At 40.1% G+C, this 27,406-nt stretch overlaps 1 protein-coding gene across 1 annotated transcript in view; it reads left to right on the top strand.

The window, feature by feature from the left end:
- The window catches only part of LOC117332432 (rab GTPase-binding effector protein 1-like), a 47,773-nt gene that overhangs the window by 15,271 nt on the left and 5,096 nt on the right, over positions 1-27,406 (top strand). Inside the window, exons 10-21 of the mRNA XM_033891331.1 lie at positions 1,481-1,588; positions 4,204-4,235; positions 4,473-4,752; positions 5,449-5,576; positions 7,216-7,437; positions 12,064-12,162; positions 12,439-12,477; positions 13,788-13,889; positions 14,928-15,117; positions 18,143-18,309; positions 21,926-22,042; positions 26,039-26,149. Coding sequence (XP_033747222.1) covers positions 1,481-1,588; positions 4,204-4,235; positions 4,473-4,752; positions 5,449-5,576; positions 7,216-7,437; positions 12,064-12,162; positions 12,439-12,477; positions 13,788-13,889; positions 14,928-15,117; positions 18,143-18,309; positions 21,926-22,042; positions 26,039-26,149 — 1,595 coding nt within the window. The remainder of the gene's footprint in view (positions 1-1,480; positions 1,589-4,203; positions 4,236-4,472; positions 4,753-5,448; positions 5,577-7,215; positions 7,438-12,063; positions 12,163-12,438; positions 12,478-13,787; positions 13,890-14,927; positions 15,118-18,142; positions 18,310-21,925; positions 22,043-26,038; positions 26,150-27,406) is intronic.

Raw genomic sequence — 27,406 nt, 5'->3', positions numbered from 1 at the left:
CATAGATATCCTGTTATGTGTTAACCCAGGGTACCATAAATATCCCGTTATATGTCAACCCAGGGTACCATAAATATCCCGTTATATGTCAACCCAGGGTACCATAGATATCCGGTTATATGTTAACCCAGGGTACCATAGATATCCCGTGGTGGGGAGGGTACCATACTTATCCTGTTATAACCCGTGGTGGGGTGGGTACCATACTTATCCTGTTATAATCCGTGGTGGGTACCATACTTATCCTGTTATAACCCGTGGTGGGTACCATACTTATCCTGTTATAATCCGTGGTGGGTACCATACTTATCCTGTTATAACCTGTGGTGGGTACCATACTTATCCTGTTATAACCCGTGATGGGTACCATACTTATCCTGTTATAACCCGTGATGGGTACCATACTTATCCTGTTATAACCCGTGGTGGGTACCATACTTATCCTGTTATAACCCGTGGTGGGTACCATACTTATCCTGTTATAACCCGTGGTGGGTACCATACTTATACTGTTATAACCCGTGGTGGGTACCATACTTATCCTGTTATAACCCGTGGTGGGGTGGGTACCATACTTATCCTGTTATAACCCGTGGTGGGGAGGGTACCATACTTATCCTGTTATAACCCGTGGTGGGTACCATACTTATCCTGTTATAACCCGTGGTGGGTACCATACTTATCCTGTTATAACCCATGGTGGGGTGGGTACCATACTTATCCTGTTATAACCCGTGGTGGGTACCATACTTATCCTGTTATAACCCGTGGTGGGTACCATACTTATCCTGTTATAACCCGTGATGGGGAGGGTACCATACTTATCCTGTTATAACCTGTGGTGGGTACCATACTTATCCTGTTATAACCCGTGGTGGGTACCATACTTATCCTGTTATAACCCGTGGTGGGGAGGGTACCATACTTATCCTGTTATAACCTGTGGTGGGTACCATACTTATCCTGTTATAACCCGTGGTGGGTACCATACTTATCCTGTTATAACCCGTGGTGGGGTGGGTACCATACTTATCCTGTTATAACCCGTGGTGGGTACCATACTTATCCTGTTATAACTCGTGGTGGGTACCATACTTATCCTGTTATAACCCGTGGTGGGGTGGGTACCATACTTATCCTGTTATAACCCGTGGTGGGGTGGGTACCATACTTATCCTGTTATAACCCGTGGTGGGGTGGGTACCATACTTATCCTGTTATAACCCGTGGTGGGTACCATACTTATCCTGTTATAACCCGTGGTGGGGTGGGTACCATACTTATCCTGTTATAACCCGTGGTGGGGTGGGTACCATACTTATCCTGTTATAACCCGTGGTGGGGTGGGTACCATACTTATCCTGTTATAACCCGTGGTGGGTACCATACTTATCCTGTTATAACCCGTGGTGGAGCTGATATGATTTACTGATAAAGTGACACACAGTTGACGTTAAATTGCCGTTTGTTATTTAACCAGAGCTACAACAGAAAGACCTTGAACGTGAGGCTCAAGAAAAGAAGGTCAAAGGCCTCAAAGAACTTCAGCTGAAACAGCAGCGGGAACAGGAGGAGCGACGCCGAGCAGGTACAGCTCATTATAATTGAATTATTAGTTGGTTTCTCGATTTTAAGAATGATTTAAGGTATGTGTATTGTAGAATATTAATTTTTTTTCCGAAGTTTTGCTTTGATATTATACATATAGCAATGTTTGAGTAAGTTAGGGTTGATTTTGATGTATGTAATTTCTACAAAAGTTAAGAAGCTTAAATTATTTGGTGCCGCATACATATAACAAAACATCAGTAGACATAATTTTAATTTGTTGTTACACACAAGATATTATTAAATAGTACAAAACAATGACAGTGTAAATGCAAGTTTAACAAAAATTTCAGTTCAGTATTTAAGCGTTAATCTGTGTTGATACGGTATACCCTATGGTCCATTTAAATGCCAGAGCTTCGAGGGAGTTATCATTTAGTGTTAATATTGTCAATGTAACTAGTTAGTTAACCCTTTAAGCGCTATATACTCTTACTATACAAGGGGCCTCACTGTTGAATTAATTTGAAGAAATACAGAAATTATGAATACCTTTCTTTATGTTCAATAACATGTTTTCCTTGCCATTTTCAATAATAGACATATATACAAATTTTGTTCAGTATATGTTAAGGTTTACATAGATGGTAAATTTGTCTCTAACAATTGGTCAGGTAAGGATGTACAGGTGAAAATTACAGGTATGGAAAGCCTTGAAGAATATTTTTATATTTTATATTTTGGAAACGATCTTTAGACATTTTGTCTCCGAAAAATGGAGTAAAAATAACGACCTCAGCTGCCCAGTAAGTATCTGTATCAGCTTTATGAACCAATCCCATGGCTATAACAAGACCAAAAAATACTTTCATCTCCTCAAGTGACACCGGTCGGGCGCACCGGTCTCCACTTGGGGATACGCGAGTGATTTCCTTGACCACCTTAATTTTTTTTTGCGGTCGGCATTTAAATTTGTTTGTTCGATAACAGTATTTAAAAAGTCGTCATTCAGAAATAACTGAAAAAAATCTATAGGCTCTTGATTTCCCATATAGACATTTAGTTTTGATTCGCCTGTAAACGGGCACACAAAGGTGCCGTGGATGATTTCTGTCTTCCTCGTCATTCTCGGACGAGAAGTCGTCCAAATCAATGTGAGCAATTACCGCTACCTGCCTAACAATATCCTCGTGTCCAAAACCTTCAAAATCAGGTTCACTGTCATTATTTTTATTGAAGATATTTTCAATATTATCGTCGTTGTCCTAGTCGGAGTCAAAAGCGGCCGCCATGATTGAATTTTACGATTTGTTTACGATCGCTCTCGGGGCCTGTTCAACAGAGCATATCGTAGTACTCCTGCAACGTGTATAAGTATACACACCATATTATGCTAGTTTGGGGCCTACACAACCAATCAGAATCGTTTATATTTATAAACACGTGGATGGGAAAACACTACGAGCCGTGTGAAAAAAGTTGTCAACAGAACGACATTTGCGGTGACCAACATTACGAGACCGATACTAGCGGAACGACATTTGCGGTGACAAGCGCTCAAAGGGTTAATATCATATGTTTGTCTCTGAAGCTCAGACATTTATTTAACCATCGACATCATATCAAGGCAGTTTTATGTTTACATTTGTTTCAGTCTCATTTTAAAAAATGTGTGAAATGAAATTCAAGTTATGTTTGAAAACCCCTGCCCTACTGACAGCTCCAACATTTGGGTTCAACAACTGGAACAACCTGTAGTGGCAGGCAGATTCATAAATAAAAAAATACAAGGAAACCTTCCATTGCTGATCAAGATCCCCAACCCCAGGGGCAACCCCAGGGGACTAAGGGGCAGGGCAAACAGGGTCAAATTGACTGAAATTTCAAAATCTTTATTCTCGAGACCTAAGTACCAGGTATGATAGAATCAAATACTCTTCATCAATAGATGGGTCTTAAGGTGCTTTATGAACATTGTGAGTTTCACGACCCTGGGGTATCATGTTTGCCCCTTAGGAGGGGGTAAACTTCACTATAGTTTATTTCGGGAAATCACATTTCAGACTACTACCTGTTGAATTTGTTGAATTTATCATGGTTAGAATTATCAGTATGGGATGGTGGTTTGGTAGTGTAAACATGTTGGCCCGGGGGAGGGGGGAGGGGACCGGTGGCCGAGTGGTTAAGGTGTCCGACATTTTATCACTAGCCCTCCACGTCTGGGTTGCGAGTTCGAAACCTACGTGGAGCAGTTGCCAGGTACTGACCGTAGGCCGGTGGTTTTTCTCCGGGTACTCCGGCTTTCCTCCACCTCCAAAACCTGGCACGTCCTTAAATGACCCTGGCTGTTAAAACGTAAAACGTAAAACAAACCAACAACCCCCCACGGGCTGATTATATTGGTGGGGCCAAAGGTCAAATTGACTGAAAAATTTCAGAACTCAGTTGACTGTTAAGGATCGACCTCTTGTTTAAAGATATTTTAAACTACTCGCATCATTGAGTATAACAGTTTAGCAGTATACATTATTATACCAGAGTCCATAGGATCAGAGGACGTTTGTTGTCTAACAAACCAGGAACCCAACAGTAGACAATAAAGATTTGTCATTTGAAAATTCAGTGGTGGTAATATTTGCCCTTGTTTCATTTCAGAGGCAACGAAGAAAGCTGAAGAGGCATCTGAGGTAAAAAGCATATTGTACAAAATGAGCGACTTTGATAAAGCATATTGTAGCAAATGAGCGACTTTAATAAAGTGTTTTTGTTGCTTATAATATGCATTGATTAGGCATATTTGAATAATGTAACATTTCTCATTAATATTTTACAAACATAAAAATCACTAAAATCATTTAATATCTATGATTTTAATCAGGAAGTCAAGAAATAACTTATCAGTTATGTTGTTTTTCGTGATATAGAAACTCAAAGCAAAGGAGTCAGACTCAAGTGTAAGACTTCAGAAATCTCACAGCGACGCTGTTCATTCTCGGACACAGTCAGGTGACAGTGACCTACTTTTCACAAAGTCCCTATCTGACCCAGATCTAGCGGACGTCAGCCAAGAAGGTGACAGTTTCCTCGATGCCAAAGTTGCTGAAGCTGACCGGTCAGAGATAGATGGAATACGAGTCCAGATCAGTCCGGAAAAAACTTTGAATCTGCCATCATTATCCGAAGCTCAGAAACGTGCTATTACAGGTATATTAAAAAGGATTGATAAAGTCTTACCCTACCTGGAGGATTTGAAAGAGAAATTTCTAAGTAGTTGGAGTAATTGAAAATAAATATTATCATTTAGGTATCGTAATTTCCTGTGTATATTGCCCACATGCTATACGATTTAAAACATTTAAAAATGTCTTCTGCGGACTACTGTAAATTTTTATTTTGATGTACTGAAATTTGAGCGCAAAACTGAATTTAAACAGATTAGTGCAATAATATATTGGCGCACTTTAGATAAATACTGTGGGAAACAAATTAAGAAACGTCAACTAGCGCGATCATAATTTAGCAGAATGCTTACAACGCCAAAATCGCGAAGATAAGATCAACGCTCAAATATGTACGTTTACAGTATCTGTTAGAAGCAGGATTTCTGACAAGATATTTTCCAAAAACAAAAATCTAAATAGGAATGGTACATTTACTTGATTGTTTAGAGGAACAAGGACGTATCTCCAACATGGATTGCTTAGATTGAAGAAAAGGGCCGCGTCTCAAATTTAGATTTCTCAGATGAGTGGTTCATTTGGGGAATGCTTGGTAATACACTGAACCTCAGTTTTACATCTCTGCTGCTTTTTACACAAGAATAAATAGCTATTTCTAACTGGCCAGGGGAGGTAACTCTGCCATTTCTTCACAACTTAAAATGATGGTTGACTTTTACAGATCCAACACCTGATTTTGAAGCAAGACAAACACTACTGGCAAGTGCTAAACATAAAAACGAGCGGTCAGCGCTGACTGACGGCCGGAGGTTGGTCAGTCAGAAGGAGTGGGATCTTCTACAACAACAGGTAGATTTAGCCCTCAGTTTCTGTCAAATGTCGTACTCGTCTACAACAACAGGTAGATTTAGCCCTCAGTTTCTGTCAAATGTCGTACTCGTCTACAACAACAGGTAGATTTAACCCTCAGTTTCTGTCAAATGTCGTACTCGTCTACAACAGCAGGTAGATTTAACCCTCAGTTTCTGTCAAATGTCGTACTCGTCTACAACAACAGGTAGATTTAGCCCTCAGTTTCTGTCAAATGTCGTACTCGTCTACAACAACAGGTAGATTTAACCCTCAGTTTCTGTCAAATGTCGTACTCGTCTACAACAACAGGTAGATTTAGCCCTCAGTTTCTGTCAAATGTCGTACTCGTCTACAACAACAGGTAGATTTAACCCTCAGTTTCTGTCAAATGTCGTACTCGTCTACAACAACAGGTAGATTTAACCTTCAGTTTCTGTAGTCCATCAAAGGAAATACTCTTCTACTTCTTCATGGAGACTTTCTTCATTGAAATTCAAGGACATGAGAAGAACGCGGAACACAAGAGATGCTTGTATGACTGTGTGGAGTGTAGTTACGAGGAACACAAGAGACGCTTGTATGACTGTGGAGTGTAGTTACGAGGAACACAAGAGAAGCTTGTATGACTGTGTGGAGTGTAGTTACGAGGAACACAAGAGATGCTTGTATAACTGTGTGGAGTGTAGTTATGAGGAACACAAGAGATGCTTGTATGACTGTGTGGAGTGTAGTTACGAGGAACACAAGAGACACTTGTATGACTGTGTGGAGTGTAGTTACTAGGAACACAAGAGAAGCTTGTATGACTGTGTGTCGAGTGTAGTTATGAGCAACACAAGAGAAGCTTGTATGACTGTGTGGCGTGTAGTTACGAGGAACACAAGAGAAGCTTGTATGACTGTGTGGAGTGTAGTTATGAGGAACACAAGAGAAGCTTGTATGACTGTGTGTCGAGTGTAGTTACGAGGAACACAAGAGAAGCTTGTATGACTGTCGAGTGTAGTTACGAGGAACACAAGAGAAGCTTGTATGACTGTGTGGAGTGTAGTTATGAGGAACACATGAGAAGCTTGTATGACTGTGTGGAGTGTAGTTATGAGGAACACAAGAGAAGCTTGTATGACTGTGTGTCGAGTGTAGTTACAAGGAGGAACACAAGAGAAGCTTGTATGACTGTGTGCCGAGTCTAGTTATGTGGAACACAAGAGAAGCTTGTATGACTGTGTGGAGTGTAGTTACGAGGAACACAATTTAGAGAAGCTTGTATGGCTGTGTGGAGTGTAGTTACGGGGAACACAAGAGAAGCTTGTATGACTGTGTGGAGTGTAGTTACGAGGAACACAATTTAGAGAAGCTTGTATGGCTGTGTGGAGTGTAGTTACGAGGAACACAAGAGAAGCTTGTATGACTGTGTCGAGTGTAGTTACGAGGAACACAATTTAGAGAAGCTTGTATGACTGTGTGGAGTGTAGTTACGAGGAACACAAGAGAAGCTAGTATGACTACGGAGTGTAGTTACGGGAGACACAGCATAATTGTGTGACAAGTGCTTTGCAATTCATTGCAGGATTTTGAAACCAAATTCATCTTATCTGACCGTGTGAAGAGTTAACATTTCACATTTTTATTGTTTCAGCTACGGGAAGCTCGGGAGAAACTAGGCCGACCTTGTGATATGTGCAATAACTATGAAGCCCAGCTGCAGGGCGTTCAGGAAGAGTCCAAAGAGGAACAAGTCAAGGCTAACTCTCTAGATAGACAACTCAAAGCAGAGAAACAGATCATCGAGAATCAGAAAAAATACATTTCAGAACTCGAGGAGAGTTTGAAATCTTCTGCAGAGGAGGCAGAAAAACAGGTGAAATAGTTACTACACAGACTCTAACCATAGTCATCACATTCAAAAAATGGCGTAGAAAATAAAATGTAGATAGAAAGGTCTCTTTATAATCCAAGTGAATACAGGGTTTATATACATAATATTCATGAGGTACTCTCTGCCCAACCATTAGTTTGTTTTCAGCGACCTATATTTTGATGCATACCAGAAGTAGGTCAATGTGACCTATAATTTGATTCTTGACACTAGGTTGATGTAACATTTTATTCTTCATGTTTCATTCATTAAGATATCTACTCATTTAAAAACAAGTATACCGTATGTACATTGTATAGATATTTCAATTGGGCATTGCAGATGTCCCAATAAGTCCATTTAAACAGTGATAAGTGATGTCACTATGTCCGGTTTAGCCCCTCCCACTGGTGGTCTGACTTTGGTGGTTTGTCTGTGTAGCGGGACTGGACTGGGTCGATCATCGGTGACCAGGTAGCTCAATTAGTAGTGCATCAGGCTAGTGATCGGAGGACCCGGATTTGAACCCCGGTCTAGTCGCTTCATTTTCTCCTCCCCTATTACAAAATATAGTGTAGCGGAACTGGACCAGGTCAATCATCTGTGACAGGGTAGCTCAATCGGTAGAGCATCCGGCTAGTGTTCGGAGGTCCCGAGTTGGAACCCCGGTCTTGCTGTTACATTTTCTCCTCTCCTGTTACAAAATTGGCATCCAGCTTAAATACCCACGGTGGTGGTATAAGGGTCTCGTGTGTCTTTGAGGGCGAAGACTTGGAAAAGAGGAGGGAAGTGTGTGGCGGGACTGGACTGGGCCGATCATCGCTGACAAGGTAGCTCAATCGATAGAGCATCTGGCTTGTGTTCGGAGGTCCTGGGTTCGAACCCCGGTCTGGCCGTGCATTTTTCCACTCCTACTACATATGTATCACTGTACAAAAGGCAGCTTCAATAGTCAATATCTTCCTTATTATTCCACCATATGTTAAATATTATGTTCTAAAATGAAGATTGAATTATTCTCTTTCCTGTGGAACCTTTCATTTTTCACTGCTATGACTATGAGGTATGTCAATAGTTATCAGCTCACCTGTATTTTTTTCACTTTATACCTCCCTACTTAACCCAAGCCAATAAGACTACCAGTGGGCGTAGCCTAATCTATTGTTCTGACCAGTGTGACCCTGAATGACCTTATATAGTGATCCTGGTGTCTTTTTCCCTGTCAGCACTTTCATTTCGTTAAGGTTGTGTGTTAGTACACATGTGTGTATGTATGTGAGGTTGTGTTAGTACACATGTGTGTATGTATGTAAGGTGGTGTTAGTACACATGTGTGTATGTATGTGAGGTTGTGTTAGTACACATGTGTGTATGTATGTGAGGTTGTGTTAGTACACATGTGTGTATGTATGTAAGGTTGTGTGTTAGTACACATGTGTGTATGTATGTGAGGTTGTGTTAGTACACATGTGTGTATGTATGTAAGGTTGTGTGTTAGTACTAGAGCTGAAACGAATGCTGGAATGTTCGCGAATGAATACCAATTCCCCGAATATTCGAATAGTGGAATCGTATTCGAATATTCGGTACGATATTTACTTCCCTTTAGTCCTTTGACCTGAAACATGTAAAAACGTTTTATTTGAGTTTGTGAGAATTTCCAGCTAAATTCCAATAAATACTAAGCAGAATGTAAGCTATGTTTAGGGGTTTTAACGTACAAAGGTACTATACATCCAACATAGCAAATCATCCCTGGGCCAAACTCATTGAAAACGTGTTAAAACATCAGATTTCCGTTCCAATCCAGGATTCAGTTTATCATAAAAATATATGTAAATACAAATATTTTTACACGAATAGGTTCCAAAACTCGTGAATGAAAAGATATAAACATTTTTCTGACATGACATCGTAAATAAGGTACAGTGCTGCTATCTTTTATATCCGTACTGTGTAGTGTCAACCATGTGGTGCGCCATATGCATTACGTCAGTGACAATAAAGCGCTTTGAAACAATAGCGACATTCCCGGTTACAAGCATCCAACCGACAGAGGAAAATTTACCATGTGGACAGTTCGCGGTCGTTTTATTTCATGTTATTTTGCCAGTATCGGTATATTGAATGTAGAACATTTACATACAGACCTAATGTAGTGGACGTTGATTTTTTTATTGTCTGTTGGTCTTATAATGCAAATATTCCTTCTCTTGACATTGACAATATGACAGACACAAGCTCGTCAATCAGGTAGGCCAGCCATGTTTACGTTGTCGTCGATAGGCCTAGGTGAACTTGGTGATTTTTTACGATTATTAAAGTGAGCTTCCGACTTAGTCCTGGCCATTCTTCAGTTGTATATATCATTGTTACTTATTTAAAGCTTTTCAGTCGTCTATTAAGCTTAGTAAATCAGACATAATTACGTTTTCTTAAGTGTCGACTGTACTCCCGAATATTCGAATACTATTCGAATATACCAAACGAATATTCGAATGCCAAAATCTGCTATTCGTTTCAGCTCTAGTTAGTACACATGTGTGTATGTATGTGAGGTTGTGTTAGTACACATGTGTGTATGTATGTGAGGTTGTGTTAGTACACATGTGTGTATGTATGTAAGGTTGTGTGTAAGTACACATGTGTGTATATATGTAAGGTTGTGTGTTAGTACACATGTGTGTATGTATGTAAGGTTGTGTTAGTACACATGTATGTATGTATGTGAGGTTGTGTTAGTACACATGTGTGTATGTATGTGAGGTTGTGTTAGTACACATATGTGTATGTATGTGAGGTTGTGTTAGTACACATGTGTGTATGTATGTAAGGTTGTGTGTTAGTACACATGTGTGTATGTATGTAAGGTTGTGTGTTAGTACACATGTGTGTATGTATGTAAGGTTGTGTGTTAGTACACATATGTGTATGTATGTGAGGTTGTGTTAGTACACATGTGTGTATGTATGTAAGGTTGTGTAAGTACACGTGTGTATATATGTAAGGTTGTGTGTTAGTACACATGTGTGTATATATGTAAGGTTGTGTTAGTACACATGTATGTATGTATGTGAGGTTGTGTTAGTACACATTTGTGTATGTATGTAAGGTTGTGTTAGTACACATGTGTGTATGTATGTAAGGTTGTGTTAGTACACATGTGTGTATGTATGTAAGGTTGTGTTAGTACACATGTGTGTATATATGTAAGGTTGTGTCAATACACATGTGTGTATGTATGTGAGGTTGTGTTAGTACACATGTGTGTATGTATGTGAGGTTGTGTTAGTACACATGTGTGTATATATGTAAGGTTGTGTCAATACACATGTGTGTATGTATGTAAGGTTGTGTTAGTACACATGTGTGTATGTATGTAAGGTTGTGTTAGTACACATGTGTGTATGTATGTAAGGTTGTGTTAGTACACATGTGTGTATGTATGTGAGGTTGTGTTAGTACACATGTGTGTATATATGTAAGGTTGTGTTAGTACACATTTGTGTATGTATGTGAGGTTGTGTTAGTACACATGTGTGTATGTATGTGAGGTTGTGTTAGTACACATGTGTGTATATATGTAAGGTTGTGTCAATACACATGTGTGTATGTATGTAAGGTTGTGTTAGTACACATGTGTGTATGTATGTAAGGTTGTGTTAGTACACATGTGTGTATATATGTAAGGTTGTGTTAGTACACATTTGTGTATGTATGTGAGGTTGTGTTAGTACACATGTGTGTATGTATGTGAGGTTGTGTTAGTACACATTTGTGTATGTATGTGAGGTTGTGTTAGTACACATTTGTGTATGTATGTGAGGTTGTGTTAGTACACATGTGTGTATGTATGTGAGGTTGTGTTAGTACACATGTGTGTATGTATGTGAGGTTGTGTTAGTACACATGTGTGTATGTATGTAAGGTTGTGTTAGTACACATGTGTGTATATATGTGAGGTTGTGTCAGTACACATGTGTGTATATATGTAAGGTTGTGTCAATACACATGTGTATATGTATGTAAGGTTGTGTGTTAGTACACATGTTTTTGTATTTAAGGTTATGTGTTATATATATTGTTAAGTTGATCTGAATATTGATAAAATAAAAATATATTTATATATCTATATATAAACCAAAGTCTACTGACCTTGACATTTTAACTGTACCTGGATATCATCAGGTTATGTATAACTTTGTTCTGTTACAGATATCTAGTCTTATAAACCAGGTTTTGACATTTAACTGTACTTGGATATCATCAAGTTACGTATAACTTTGTTCTGTTACAGATATCTAGTCTTATAAACCAGGTTTTGACATTTTAACTGTACCTGGATATCATCACGTTACGTATAACTTTGTTCTGTTACAGATATCTAGCCTTATAAACCAGGTTTTGACATTTTAACTGTACCTGGATATCATCACGTTACATATAACTTTGTTCTGTTACAGATATCTAGCCTTATAAACCAGGTTTTGACATTTTAACTGTACTTGGATATCATCAAGTTACGTATAACTTTGTTCTGTTACAGATATCTAGCCTTATAAACCAGGTTTTGACATTTTAACTGTACCTGGATATCATCAAGTTACGTATAACTTCGTTCTGTTACAGATATCTAGTCTTATAAACCAGGTTCAGCAGTGTGAGAAGTTTATCACAGAGAGTCGCCAGCAGTACACTCAATCGCAGCTCGAGTTACAGGATCAGCTGGTACGGGACCAGTCCACCTCTTACGTTTTGTCACATGACCTGTTTATTGAAGTATTATCTAATGAAAATAAAATTAACATACAACAAAGCTATTGTTTACCTGACAAAATATTAATAATCAATACAATGTAAATTCTTCAATTGTGTCTGCATGCAAAGAAGTATTTAAAAAAAGATTGTATATGACTATAATTATAATATGAAATTAAGCGTACACAGTACTTGGAATGTGTTACCAGTCTGGAGTCATGTGCACTGTTTTCGTTTTCATTACAGAAAACATTAACAGAATCAAGGGAGCAGGTTCACAAAGAGGTATGTAGTACGTACCTTAAAGGGACATTAAAGCAGGTAGTGGGATGATTTAAAGCCCCTCTTTGATTCACAGTCTGTTTGTAAACAATTTTAAACGATTATTGACAATTAATTTTTGGTAATCTAGATAAATATTGGGAGAATCTTTCATATATAGGCTTGACTGGTGACTTAGTTGTAGGCGTGACTGGTGATTTAGTTGTAGGCTTGACTGGTGATTTAGTTGTAGGCTTGACTGGTCTCTAAGTTGTAGGTTTGACTGGTGATTTAGTTGTAGGCTTGACTGGTGACTTAGTTGTAGGCTTGACTGGTGATTTAGTTGTAGGCTTGGCTGGTCTCTAAGTTGTAGGTTTGACTGGTGACTTAGTTGAGGCTTGACTGGTCTCTAAGTTGTAGGTTTGACTGGTGATTTAGTTGTAGGTTTGACTGGTGATTTAGTTGTAGGCTTGACTGGTGACTTAGTTGTAGGCTTGACTGGTGATTTAGTTGTAGGCTTGGCTGGTCTCTAAGTTGTAGGTTTGACTGGTGACTTAGTTGAGGCTTGACTGGTCTCTAAGTTGTAGGTTTGACTGGTGATTTAGTTGTAGGCTTGACTGGTGACTTAGTTGTAGGCTTGACTGGTGATTTAGTTGTAGGCTTGACTGGTCTCTAAGTTGTAGGTTTGACTGGTGATTTAGTTGTAGGCTTGACTGGTGACTTAGTTGTAGGCTTGACTGGTGATTTAGTTGTAGGCTTGACTGGTCTCTAAGTTGTAGGCTTGACTGGTGATTTAGTTGTAGGCTTGACTGGTCTCTAAGTTGTAGGTTTGACTGGTGATTTAGTTGTAGGCTTGACTGGTGACTTAGTTGTAGGCTTGACTGGTGATTTAGTTGTAGGCTTGGCTGGTCTCTAAGTTGTAGGTTTGACTGGTGACTTAGTTGAGGCTTGACTGGTCTCTAAGTTGTAGGTTTGACTGGTGATTTAGTTGTAGGCTTGGCTGGTGACTTAGTTGTAGGCTTGACTGGTGATTTAGTTGTAGGCTTGACTGGTCTCTAAGTTGTAGGTTTGACTGGTGACTTAGTTGAGGCTTGACTGGTGACTTAGTTGTAGGCTTGACTGGTGATTTAGTTGTAGGCTTGACTGGTCTCTAAGTTGTAGGCTTGACTGGTGACTTAGTTGTAGGCTTGACTGGTCTCTAAGTTGTAGGTTTGACTCGTGACTTAGTTGTAGGCTTGACTGGTGACTTAGTTATAGGCTTGACTGGTGACTTAGTTGTAGGCAAGATTTACCAGGTGAGATGTTCACTTATAAATTTATTTTTTATTTTTCAGTTAAACAGACTTCAAACAGAAAATGATTCCTTGATCGGTAAACATTCCAAAACAGCTCAACAATTACAGAACGAGGACATCAACCTTCCCCCTGGTCTTGAGGTAGGCTGCTAATTAACAGCTCGGACTGTTTTCATTCAAACTAATCGAAACTTCACTGAACATACAGGTGTTGTCAGCACTGACTAACGATGTAATGTCAGTCCCTGCACTACTTTTTTAATGCATGTTAGACTTCCTGTTTTTTATACCCCCGCAGTGAAGTAAGGGGGGTAAACTGGAATCAGGTTGTCCGTCCGTTTGTCCGTCTGTCTGTAGACGCATTTTGTCCGGATAACTCCTCCGCTGGGCCAATTTCAATGAAACTTCACACAAATATAGAGGACCATGTGTAGATGTGCATGCCACTTTCTTTTATGGTTGCTATGGCAACTGGTCACTATTAACAGGTTTTCTGATAAGCACCATAACTTTAAGTTTGTCCGGACAACTCCTCCTAAACCAAAGGGCCGATTTCAATGAAACTTCACACAAATATAGAGGACCATGTGTAGATGTGAATGCCACTTTCTTTTTCTCAAAATTATGGTATAGCAACTGGTAACTATATTACTGGGTTATCTTAGTTGGCCTCTAATTATCAGTTCCAATTCACCATTGACTCGTGCAGATTGCGGGGGTATTAGTCAGCCGTCCTGGCAACAGTTCTAGTTTCCTTTGTTTGCATACATTATCTGGACAGCTCCTTCAGGTTTTGATCAGGTAAAGAGAAATAGCCAACAGGCAGTTTTCTTGGATTTTGAGAATTTAAGTTTGTTATCGCCATTTCCTGAAAGTAACGGAGAAATATTTCTCAAACTTTTCATGCACGTTCTTCTTGGTTTCTAGTTCTGTCCATCTTATTTTAAGAGTGATGAGGAAAACAAAATGGCAGACAAGCGGCCATCTTAGATTTTGACAGTTGATGAATATTATTGCATTCTCTTGAAAAGTACAGGAGAGATATTCTCAAACTTTACATGTAGGTTTCCCTTGGTCCCTTATATTACGTTTGATCAATTTTGAGTCCGATTGGGAAAACAACGGACGGACATTTTTGATTTTGACAGTTCAGATTTACAAGACCTACATGTTTTGCAGGAGATGCAGCTGCTACTACTGAAATATCGTGAAGAAATTATTCAGGCCAAAGTGGCTAAGGAGCATATAGAGGACACACTGAAAGGGGAGATAATGTTTCTCAAGGATCAGGTGCTCGCAGAACAACAGGAAAAAAACACGATTGAGGAGACACTCACCCAGGACATTCAGTCGCTACAGGAAAGACTTGGTAAGGTGTCCGCTTCATAAAATTGGTTATGGTCAACATTGGAAAAATAGATTTTAGAAAAAAAAAAGACTAAATTTAAAACAAAGGAAATGTACATTTTAGCGATTTAATAAAGCCGGAATAGACGAGGATCTCGATTGGACAGGAACTGCTTTTTAGCTCACCTCTCGAAAAGAAGGGGAGCTTATATTGTCACTCTGACCCCAGGGCCACGTCACTATCGTATCAATTTGTATACACTTAATATGTCTACCCTACGACTCATAACTAGACAAGGGTATACACTTAATATGTCTACCCTACAACTTATAACTAGACAAGGGTATGCACTTAATATGCCTACCCTACGACTTATAACTAGACAAGGGTATACACTTAATATGTCTACCCTACAACTTATAACTAGACAAGGGTATACACTTAATATGTCTACCCTACGACTCATAACTAGACAAGGGTATACACTTAATATGTCTACCCTACGACTTATAACTAGACAAGGGTATACACTTAATACGACTTATAACTAGACAAGGGTATACACTTAATATGTCTACCCTACGACTTATAACTAGACAAGGGTATACACTTAATACGACTTATAACTAGACAAGGGTATACACTTAATATGTCTACCCTACGACTTATAACTAGACAAGGGTATACACTTAATATGTCTACCCTACGACTTATAACTAGACAAGGGTATACACTTAATATGTCTACCCTACGACTTATAACTAGACAAGGGTATACACTTAATACGACTTATAACTAGACAAGGGTATACACTTAATATGTCTACCCTACAACTTATAACTAGACAAGGGTATACAAAACGATACGATAGTGACGTGGCCCTATGCTCTGACGAAGGTTTTGGTTTCTAACCTTTAATCTTGTTGGTGCAAGTGATAAAATGCATCATTAAACTTCTTTGTACAAAGAGTTCTAATGTTAATTATTGGATTTAGGGTTGCTGTGGGGGTTTGATATATATATGTAATAGCTGTCCGGAGTCTGAAAGGACATTGTATGTTCTAATGTTAATTATTGGATTTAAGGTTGCTGTGGGGGTTTGATATATATATGTAATAGCTGTCCGGAGTCTGAAAGGACATTGTATGTTCTAATGTTAAGTATATTTCTGATGTTGAAAGGCATTGATAGACGCCTTTGTATTAGTTGTGATGTAAATAATTAGTTCCCAGAGTCAAATATGTTTCATAAATGATGATAATTTCTGAATCAATGCTTTCTGCAATACAAAATCTATTTTAAGTATACATAATGTTGAATAGCTATGTTGTTAATTTGGTACGAAATTCTGAATTCTGAAACATTAAATCATCATTCTTTCTTTAGAATCAAAACACACTGCATGGATTCATTTAGATGATACCAGTGTTAAAATGCAAAATTTATTCAATGAAAACTATTATATCATCACTTGATCAACAGATTTACTTTGATTGTGGATCAAAGACAGTTATATGCACTCATCCGATCCAAGTGTAATTTTACATGTTGTTACGGAGGAGTATATAAATGCATGTTTATGTTACAGAAAAAAAGAAAAACTAGTTTAACAACTACTGTATGCGTGGTATATGAAAACCTCACAGCATTATATTCATGCTGCATCCTCATATCACCCTGGCTGTTACAAGGTCCTGAAATGCCTAAAAACAATTTAAAACAAAGCATTTCTAGATTCAATAATATACTCTATGCACTCGTCTTTTCAAACAGAAATGGTTAAAATCTCACAAAAAATACCTGGTCCAGGATACGTAATTACAACTGGGAGTTCCTTTATTAATTAGTTACAACTGGGAGTTCCTTTGTTACGTAGTTACAACTGGGAGTTCCTTTATTACGTAGTTATACAACTGGGAGTTCCTTAATACGTAGTTACAACTGGGAGTTCCTTTATTACGTAGTTACAACTGAGAGTTCCTTTATTACGTAGTTATACAACTGGGAGTTCCTTAATACGTAGTTACAACTGGGAGTTCCTTTATTACGTAGTTACAACTGGGAGTTCCTTTGTTACGTAGTTACAACTGGGAGTTCCTTTGTTACGTAGTTACAACTGGGAGTTCCTTTGTTACGTAGTTACAACTGGGAGTTCCTTTGTTACGTAGTTACAACTGGGAGTTCCTTTGTTACGTAGTTACAACTGGGAGTTCCTTTATACGTAGTTACAACTGGGAGTTCCTTTGTTACGTAGTTACAACTGGGAGTTCCTTTGTTACGTAGTTACAACTGGGAGTTCCTTTATTACAATCAAAAGGCTAACACTTCAAAATGTTGTATTATATTAAGATCACGTCAAAACGTTCAGCAATATCATAGTCTCTCAAATTTTCCATTTGTAGAAAACGTATCAGCTGGTAGGAAACCAGTTTTGGAACCATACATATATACATTCAGTAATAAGCCTCCTCCTTGAAAATCCTTTTATTTTCCCTGCTAGGGATGGGTCGGGGGTGGGGGGGGATGGGTCAGGATTGGGTAGGGATGGGTCGGGGGGTGGGGCTTATTCCCTGTCGACAGGGTACAGTTCACATTTTCTCAATCTCATGAAATATATACTGACTATTTGACTCCATGTTAAGTTGAGTTCTGACTGAAGTTTAAGACTGACAACGTTATGTTAGTATAGATTTACACTTTCAGGTTTTTTTTTTTAGGCTGAAATTATTTTATTTCTCACAACCAATCATGGAATAGTTCAGAAATATGGGGCTGCGATGGCTGAGTGGTTAAGGTGTCTCAACACTCTAACACTAGCCCTCCACCTCTGGGTTGCGAGTTCGAAACCTACGTAGGGCAGTTGCCAGGTACTGACCGTAGGCCGGTGGTTTTTCTCTGGGTACTCCGGCTTTCCTTCACAGTTACAAAAACAAACCAAAAGTTCAAAAATACTTTTCGGCAGATTTTTTTAAAATTCATTAGTTACTTTATTCATTACTTTGTAATGAAGCGAGTAGTCACTGTATGGTTACTTTACTCTTTGTAGTTGTACAAGACAGTCTCAAGTCTGAACTGGAGCGAGAGTCAGCCGTCCGAGCGGAGGCGGAGACCAAACTGAGGGACACAGAGGAAAGTCTAAACAATATAGAGGCAGAATCTAAACAGTCGATCCAGGCCCTACAGCAACGAGTCAAACAACAGTCTGAGGCCAGAGTAAGTTAATATAAAATATAGACAGAATCTAAACAGTCGATCTAGGCCCTACAGCAACAAGTCAAACAACAGTCTGAGGCCAGAGTAAGTTAATATAAAATGAAATATAGACAGAATCTAAACAGTCGATCCAGGCCCTACAGCAACGAGTCAAACAACAGTCTGAGGCCAGAGTAAGTTAATATAAATATAGACAGAATCAAAACAGTCGATCCAGGCCATACAGCAACAAGTCAAACAACAGTCTGAGGCCAGAGTAAGTTAATTTAAAATAAAATATAGACAGAATATAAACAGTCGATCCAGGCCCTACAGCAACGAGTCAAACAACAGTCTGAGGCCAGAGTAAGTTAATATAAAATATAGACAGAATCTCAACGGTCGATCCAGGCCCTATAGCAACAAGTCAAACAACAGTCTGAGGCCTGAGTAAGTTAATATAAAATATAGACAGAATCAAAACAGTCGATCCAGGCCCTACAGCAACAAGTTAAACAACAGGTTTGAGGCCAGAGTAAGTTAATATAAAATAAAATATAGACAAAATATAAACAGTTGATCCAGGCCCTACAGCAACGAGTCAAACAACAGGTTTAGGCCAGAGTAAGTTAATATAAAATATAGACAGAATCTAAACAGTCGATCCAGGCCCTACAGCAACAGGATAAGCAGAGGTCGAAAACCAATGATAATAAGTTAATATTGGCTAGTGTAGAGATCTCACTGTGATGAATCATCTAGGTACAGGGTCATGACAGTCCAAGGATCAACATGGAATGGGGACCCTTTATAGATCTGGGTCATGACAGTATAAGGATCAACATGGAATGGGGATCCTTTATAGATCTGGGTCATGACAGTCCAAGGATCAACATTGAATGGGGATCCTTTATAGATCTGGGTCATGACATTCCAAGGATCAACATGAGATGGGAACCCTTAATAGATCTGGGTCATGACAGTCCAAGGATCAACATGAGATGGGAACCCTTTATAGATCTGGGTCATGACAGTCCAAGGATCAACATGAGATGGGGACCCTTTATAGATCTGGGTCATGACAGTCCGAGGATCAACATGAGATTGGGATCCTTTATAGATCTGGGTCTAACAGTCCAAGGATCAACATGGGACGGGGACCCTTTATAGATCTCGGTCATGACAGTCCAAGGATCAACATGAGATGGGGATCCTTTATAGATCTGGGTCATGACAGTCCAAGGATCAACATGAGATGGGGACCCTTTATAGATCTGGGTCATGTCAGTCCAAGGATCAACATGAGATGGGGACCCTTTATAGATCTGGGTCATGACCAACATGAGATGGGGACCCTTTATAGATCTGGGTCATGACAGTCCAAGGATCAACATGAGATTGGGATCCTTTATAGATCTGGGTCATGACAGTCCAAGGATCAACATGGAATGGGGACCCTTTATAGATCTGGGTCATGACCAACATGAGATGGGGACCCTTTATAGATCTGGGTCATGACAGTCCAAGGATCAACATGGAATGGGGATCCTTTATAGATCTGGGTCATGACAGTCCAAGGATCAACATGGAATGGGGATCCTTTATAGATCTGGGTCATGACAGTCCAAGGATCAACATGGAATGGGAACCCTTTATAGATCTGGGTCATGACAGTCCAAGGATCAACATGAGATGGGAACCCTTTATAGATCTGGGTCATGACAGTCCAAGGATCAACATGAGATGGGGATCCTTTATAGATCTGGGTCATGACAGTCCAAGGATCAACATGAGATGGGGACCCTTTATAGATCTGGGTCATGACAGTCCAAGGATCAACATGACATGGGGATCCTTTATAGATCTGGGTCATGACAGTCCAAGGATCAACATGAGATGGGGACCCTTTATAGATCTGGGTCATGACCAACATGAGATGGGAACCCTTTATAGATCTGGGTCATGACAGTCCAAGGATCAACATGGAATGGGGATCCTTTATAGATCTGGGTCATGACAGTCCAAGGATCAACATGGAATGGGGATCCTTTATAGATCTGGGTCATGACAGTCCAAGGATCAACATGGAATGGGGATCCTTTATAGATCTGGGTCATGACAGTCCAAGGATCAACATGAGATGGGGACCCTTTATAGATCTGGGTCATGACAGTCCAAGGATCAACATGAGATGGGAACCCTTTATAGATCTGGGTCATGACAGTCCAAGGATCAACATGAGATGGGGACCCTTTATAGATCTGGGTCATGACAGTCCAAGGATCAACATGAGATGGGAACCCTTTATAGATCTGGGTCATGACAGTCCAAGGATCAACATGAGATGGGGATCCTTTATAGATCTGGGTCATGACAGTCCAAGGATCAACATGAGATGGGGACCCTTTATAGATCTGGGTCATGACAGTCCAAGGATCAACATGGAATGGGAATCCTTTATAGATCTGGGTCATGACAGTCCAAGGATCAACATGAGATGGGAACCCTTTATAGATCTGGGTCATGGCAGTCCAAGGATCAACATGAGATGGGGATCCTTTATAGATCTGGGTCATGACAGTCCAAGGATCAACATGAGATGGGAACCCTTTATAGATCTGGGTCATGGCAGTCCAAGGATCAACATGAGATGGGGATCCTTTATAGATCTGGGTCATGACAGTCCAAGGATCAACATGAGATGGGGACCCTTTATAGATCTGGGTCATGACAGTCCAAGGATCAACATGGAATGGGGATCCTTTATAGATCTGGGTCATGACAGTCCAAGGATCAACATGAGATGGGAACCCTTTATAGATCTGGGTCATGACAGTCCAAGGATCAACATGAGATGAGGATCCTTTATAGATCTGGGTCATGACAGTCCAAGGATCAACATGAGATGGGGACCCTTTATAGATCTGGGTCATGACCAACATAGAATGGGGATCCTTTATAGATCTGGGTCATGACAGTCTAAGGATCAACATGAAATGGGGACCCTTTATAGATCTGGGTCATGACCAACATGAGATGGGAGGCCCTCTGGCCTGTTGTAGTTTTAAAAGTACAGAATGCTTATCAATATAATTTCTCTGCTCTATAACAAAGCCATACCCTGATTTTGTGACAGAAGTTATTTTCCACTTTTTTGGTTTCCTTCAAGGTAATATTACAAAATTGATCTGAAGAAAGTTTTGATTTTTAGCTCACCTGGCCTGAAAGGCTGGCGTCCAGAGTCAGTCTTGTGAACTTTTCTAAAAACTGCTACTACTAGCTAGTCATGAACGACTCGGCAGATTTTTACCAAGCTTGGTCATAAGCGTCCTTGGGCAAAGGGTACCTAATTTGGTATAAATGGTGGCTCGATATATATCTCCCTAGGCCTGGGACGTTACAGATGGGGCCCAAAGGGGGAAATTTAGGCCTGAAGCATCATTAAGTGAAGGGAAACCAATTTTGTAAAAACAATGGGCCTGGCCCCCCAGGGGCCTGAGGAGCCCAATAGTTGAAATGTGGCAAATCCTTTGAAAACCTTTTTCTTTTGTAGGAATATAGAGTCTTTTACCTTCATCACTTCATTATACATGTGATTTAAACAGGCTCTCTGGGCCTTTTGTTTTTTCGTTTCTAGGCAAAGCTGGAGACAGATGTGAATGTATATAGGAACAAAGTGTCATCTTTACAGATTGATCTAGATAACAGTGAAACGGTCCAGAGAGACTTCGTCAAACTCTCACAATCTCTACAGGTCAGTGTATAGCACCACCTGTCTGTAACTGTGTGTAGTACCACCTGTCTATAACTGTGTGTAGTACCACCTGTCTATAACTGTGTGTAGCACCACCTGTCTATAACTGTGTGTAGCACCACCTGTCTATAACTGTGTGTAGCACCACCTGTCTGTAACTGTGTGTAGTACCACCTGTATATAACTGTGTGTAGCACCACCTGTCTATAACTGTGTATAGCACCACCTGTCTGTAACTGTGTGTAGTACCACCTGTCTATAACTGTGTGTAGTACCACCTGTCTATAACTGTGTGTAGTACCACCTGTCTATAACTGTGTGTAGCACCACCTGTCTATAACTGTGTGTAGCACCACCTGTCTGTAACTGTGTGTAGTACCACCTGTCTATAACTGTATATATATATATATGTCTGTGTGTAGTACCACCTGTCTATAACTGTATATATATATATGTCTGTGTGTAGTACCACCTGTCTATAACTGTGTGTAGTACCACCTGTCTATAACTGTGTGTAGCACCACCTGTCTGTAACTGTGTGTAGTACCACCTGTCTATAACTGTGTGTAGCACCACCTGTCTATAACTGTGTGTAGTACCACCTGTCTGTAACTGTGTGTAGTACCACCTGTCTATAACTGTGTGTAGTACCACCTGTCTATCACTGTGTGTAGCACCACCTGTCTATAACTGTGTGTAGTACCACCTGTCTATAACTGTGTGTAGTACCACCTGTCTATAACTGTGTGTATCACTACCTGTCTGTAACTGTGTGTAGTACCATCTGTCTATAACTGTGTGTAGTACAACCTGTCTATAACTGTGTGTAGCACCACCTGTCTATAACTGTGTGTAGTACCACCTGTCTATAACTGTGTGTAGCACCACCTGTCTATAATTGTGTGTAGTACTACATGTCTATAACTGTGTGTAGTACCACCTGTCTATAACTGTGTGTAGCACCACCTGTCTATAACTGTGTGTAGTATGACCTGTCTATAACTGTGTGTAGTACCACCTGTCTATAACTGTGTGTAGTACCACCTGTCTATAACTGTGTGTAGTACCACCTGTCTATAACTGTGTGTAGCACCACCTGTCTATAACTGTGTGTAGTACCACCTGTCTATAACTGTGTGTAGTACCACCTGTCTATAACTGTGTGTAGTACCACCTGTCTATAACTGTGTGTAGTACCACCTGTCTATAACTGTGTGTAGCACCACCTGTCTATAACTGTGTGTAGTACCACCTGTCTATAACTGTGTGTAGTACCACCTGTTTATAACTGTGTGTAGTACCACCTGTCTATAACTGTGTGTAGTACCACCTGTCTATAACTGTGTGTAGTACCACCTGTCTATAACTGTGTGTAGTACCACCTGTCTATAACTGTGTGTAGCACCACCTGTCTATAACTGTGTGTAGTACCACCTTTCTATAACTGTGTGTAGTACCACCTGTCTATAACTGTGTGTAGCACCACCTGTCTATGACTGTGTGTAGTACCACCTGTCTATGACTGTGTGTAGCACCACCTGTCTATAACTGTGTGTAGTACCACCTGTCTATCACTGTGTGTAGCACCACCTGTCTGTAACTGTGTGTAGTACCACCTGTCTATAACTGTGTGTAGTACCACCTGTCTATAACTGTGTGTAGTACCACCTGTCTGTAACTGTGTGTAGCACCACCAGTCTATAACTGTGTGTAGTACAACCTGTCTATCACTGTGTGTAGCACCACCTGTCTATAACTGTGTGTAGTACCACCTGTCTATAACTGTGTGTAGCACCACATGTCTATAACTGTGTGTATCACTACCTGTCTGTAACTGTGTGTAGTACCATCTGTCTATAACTGTGTGTAGTACAACCTGTCTATAACTGTGTGTAGCACCACCTGTCTATAACTGTGTGTAGTACCACCTGTCTATAACTGTGTGTAGTACCACCTGTCTATAACTGTGTGTAGCACCACCTGTCTATAACTGTGTGTAGTACCACCTGTCTGTAACTGTGTGTAGCACCACCTGTCTATAACTGTGTGTAGTACCACCTGTCTGTAACTGTGTGTAGCACCACCTGTCTATAACTGTGTGTAGTACTACCTGTCTATTACTGTGTGTAGCACCACCTGTCTATAACTGTGTGTAGTACCACCTGTCTATAACTGTGTGTAGTACCACCTGTCTATAACTGTGTGCAGTACCACCTGCCTATAAATGTGTGTAGAATGACCTGTCTGTAACTGTGTGTAGTACCACCTGTCTATAACTGTGTGTAGTACCACCTGTCTATAACTGTGTTTATCACTACCTGTCTATAACTGTGTGTAGCACCACCTGTCTATAACTGTACGTGTGTAGTACCACCTGTCTATAACTGTGTGTAGTACCACCTGTCTATAACTGTGTGTAGTACCACCTGTCTATAACTGTGTGTAGTACCACCTGTCTATAACTGTGTGTAGCACCACCTGTCTATAACTGTGTGTAGTACCACCTGTCTATAACTGTGTGTAGTACCACCTGTCTGTAACTGTGTGTATATGACTTCTTGTATTCCACTTATCTTGTGCTAATTGATTTTTAGCCCACCATCATCAGATGGTGGGCTATTCAAATCGCCCTGCGTCCGTGGTCCGTGGTCCGTGGTCCGTCCTTCCATCCCTCCGTCCGTCCGTAAACAATTCTTGTTATCGCTAATCCTCAGAAAGTACTGAAGGGATCTTTCTCAAATTGCATATGTAGGTTCCCTTTGGTGCCTAGTTATGCATATTGCATTTTGAGACCAATAAGCCATCTTAGATTTTGACAATTGAAGTTTGTTATCACTATTTCTGAGAAAGTACTGAAGGAATCTTTCTCAAATTTCATATTTAGGTTTCCCTTGATGCCTAGTTACGCATATTGCGTTTTTAGACCAATCTGAAAACAGCATGGCCGACAGACAGCCATCTTGGATTTTGACAATTGAAGTTTGTTATCGCTATTTCTGAGAAAGTACTGAATGGATCTTTCTGAAATTTCATATTTAGGTTTCCCTTGGTGCTTAGTTATGCATATTGCGTTTTGAGAACAATCAGAAAACAACATGGCCGACAGGCAGCCATCTTGGATTTTGACAATTGGAGTTGGTTATCACTATTTCTGAGAAAGTACTGAATGGATCTTTCTGAAATTTCATATGTAAGTTTCCCTTGGTGCCTAGTTATGCATATTGCGTTTTGAGATCAATCTGAAAACAACATGGCCGACAGGCAGCCATCTTGGATTTTGACAATTGAAGTTTGTTATCACTATTTCTCAGAGAGTAATGAAGGGATCTTTCTGAAATTTTATACGCAGGTTCCCCTCGGTACTTTATTATGCGTTTTGCGATTTGAGACCAATGGGAAAACAACAAGGCCGACAGGCAGCCATCTTGGATTTTGACAATTGAAGTTTGTTATCACTATTTCTGAGAAAGTACTGAATGGATCTTTCTGAAATTTCATATGTAAGTTTCCCTTGGTGCGTAGTTATGCATATTGCGTTTTGAGACCAATCTGAAAACAACATGGCCTGCAGGCTGCCATCTTGGATTTTGACAATTGAAGTTTGTTATCTCTATTTCTCAACGTACTGAATGGATCTTTCTCAAATTTCATAAGTAGGTTCCCCTTGGTCCCTAGTATTACATTTTTGGACCAGTCTGTCCTGAAAACAACTTGGCAAACAAACAGCCATTATCGTTAAATCTCAAATTTCTTATATAGCTAGGATTCCCTTGTTTGAAAAGTACTGGAGGGATGTCTCAATTTGCACAGATTAGTAAAATGAAGGGAAAAGTAGAGAAAAGATTAATCTGACATGGAACCTATGAAGATCATTCAATGGTGGGCGCCAAGATCCCTCTGGGATCTCTTGTAAACCTTGTCAGATCTCTGTACATTATTCATTGATCTTTCACTGACCAAACTTACTATATACTGTGTAATATTCTTGTTCCACAGATTCAGTTAGAAAAAATTCGTCAGGCAGAGACTGAAGTTCGTTGGCAACATGAGGATGATGTAGATGAATGTACAAATTGTAAACAGGCTTTCAGTGTTACGAAACGCAAGGTAAGGGTACGAAACACATGGTAAGGGTACAAAGTGTAAGGTAAGGGTTCGAAACGCAAGGAAAGGGTACGAAGTGTAAGGTGAGGGTACGAAACGTAAGGTAAGGGTACGAAACACATGGTAAGGGTACGAAATACAAGGTAAGGGTACGAAATGTAAGGTAAGTGTGCGAAATACAAGGTAAGGGTACGAAACACATGGTAAGGGTACGAAATGTAAGGTGAGGGTACGAAGTGTAAGGTAAGGGTACGAAACACAAGGTGAGGGTACGAAGTGTAAGGTAAGGGTTCGAAACGCAAGTTAAGGGTACGAAACGCAAGGTAAGGGTGCGAAACGCAAGGTAAGGGTACGCCATGCAAGGTTAGGGTACGAAACACAAGGTAAGGGTGTGAAACGCAAGGTAAGGGTACGAAATGCAAGGTAAGGGTACGAAATGCAAGGTAAGGGTACGAAACACAAGGTAAGGGTACAAACGCAAAGTTAGGGTACGAAACGCAAGGTAAGGGTGCGCCATGCAAGGTAAGGGTACGAAACACAAGGTAAGGGTGTGAAACGCAATGTAAGGGTACGAAATGCAAGGTAAGGGTACGAAATGCAAGGTAAGGGTACGCCATGCAAGGTAAGGGTGCGAAACACAAGGTAAGGGTACGAAACACAAGGTAAGGGTATGAAACACAAGGTAAGGGTACGCCATGCAAGGTAAGGGTACGCCATGCAAGGTAAGGGTGCGAAACGCAAGGTAAGGGTACGAAACACAAGGTAAGGGTACAAACGCAAGGTAAGGGTACGAAATGCAAGGTAAGGGTACGAAACGCAAGGTAAGGGTACGAAACGCAAGGTAAGGGTACGAAACACAAGGTAAGGTTGCGAAACATAAGGTAAGGTTGCGAAACGTAAGGTAAGGGTACGAAACGCAAGGTAAGGTGCGAAACGCAAGGTAAGGGTACATGGCTTTTATTCCATTGGTTCCACTGTGACCAGTAAGGTGTGAGTGTTAGGGGCTTGTGTTACATTGCTGATGATGTTGGAATATTCTCTATTGCTGTAATAGTAATGATGATGATATTTGATCGTGCTATAAGAAAATATCCCTTTTTGCCTTTTAGTTCACCTGAGATGAAGTCTCAAGTGACGTTTTCTAATCCCCTTTTGTCAGTCATGTGTCATCTGTTCATAAACAATTTACATCTTTGACTTCATCTCAGTAACTAAGAGACCTAGAGACCTGATATTGGGCCTATAGCATGCTGTTGTAAA

This window comes from Pecten maximus, chromosome 8, assembly GCF_902652985.1.
Source record: "Pecten maximus chromosome 8, xPecMax1.1, whole genome shotgun sequence".
Taxonomy (NCBI): Eukaryota; Metazoa; Mollusca; class Bivalvia; order Pectinida; family Pectinidae; genus Pecten; species Pecten maximus.
Note: the sequence above shows the minus strand (reverse complement) of the source record. Positions and strands in the feature narration are given on the sequence as shown.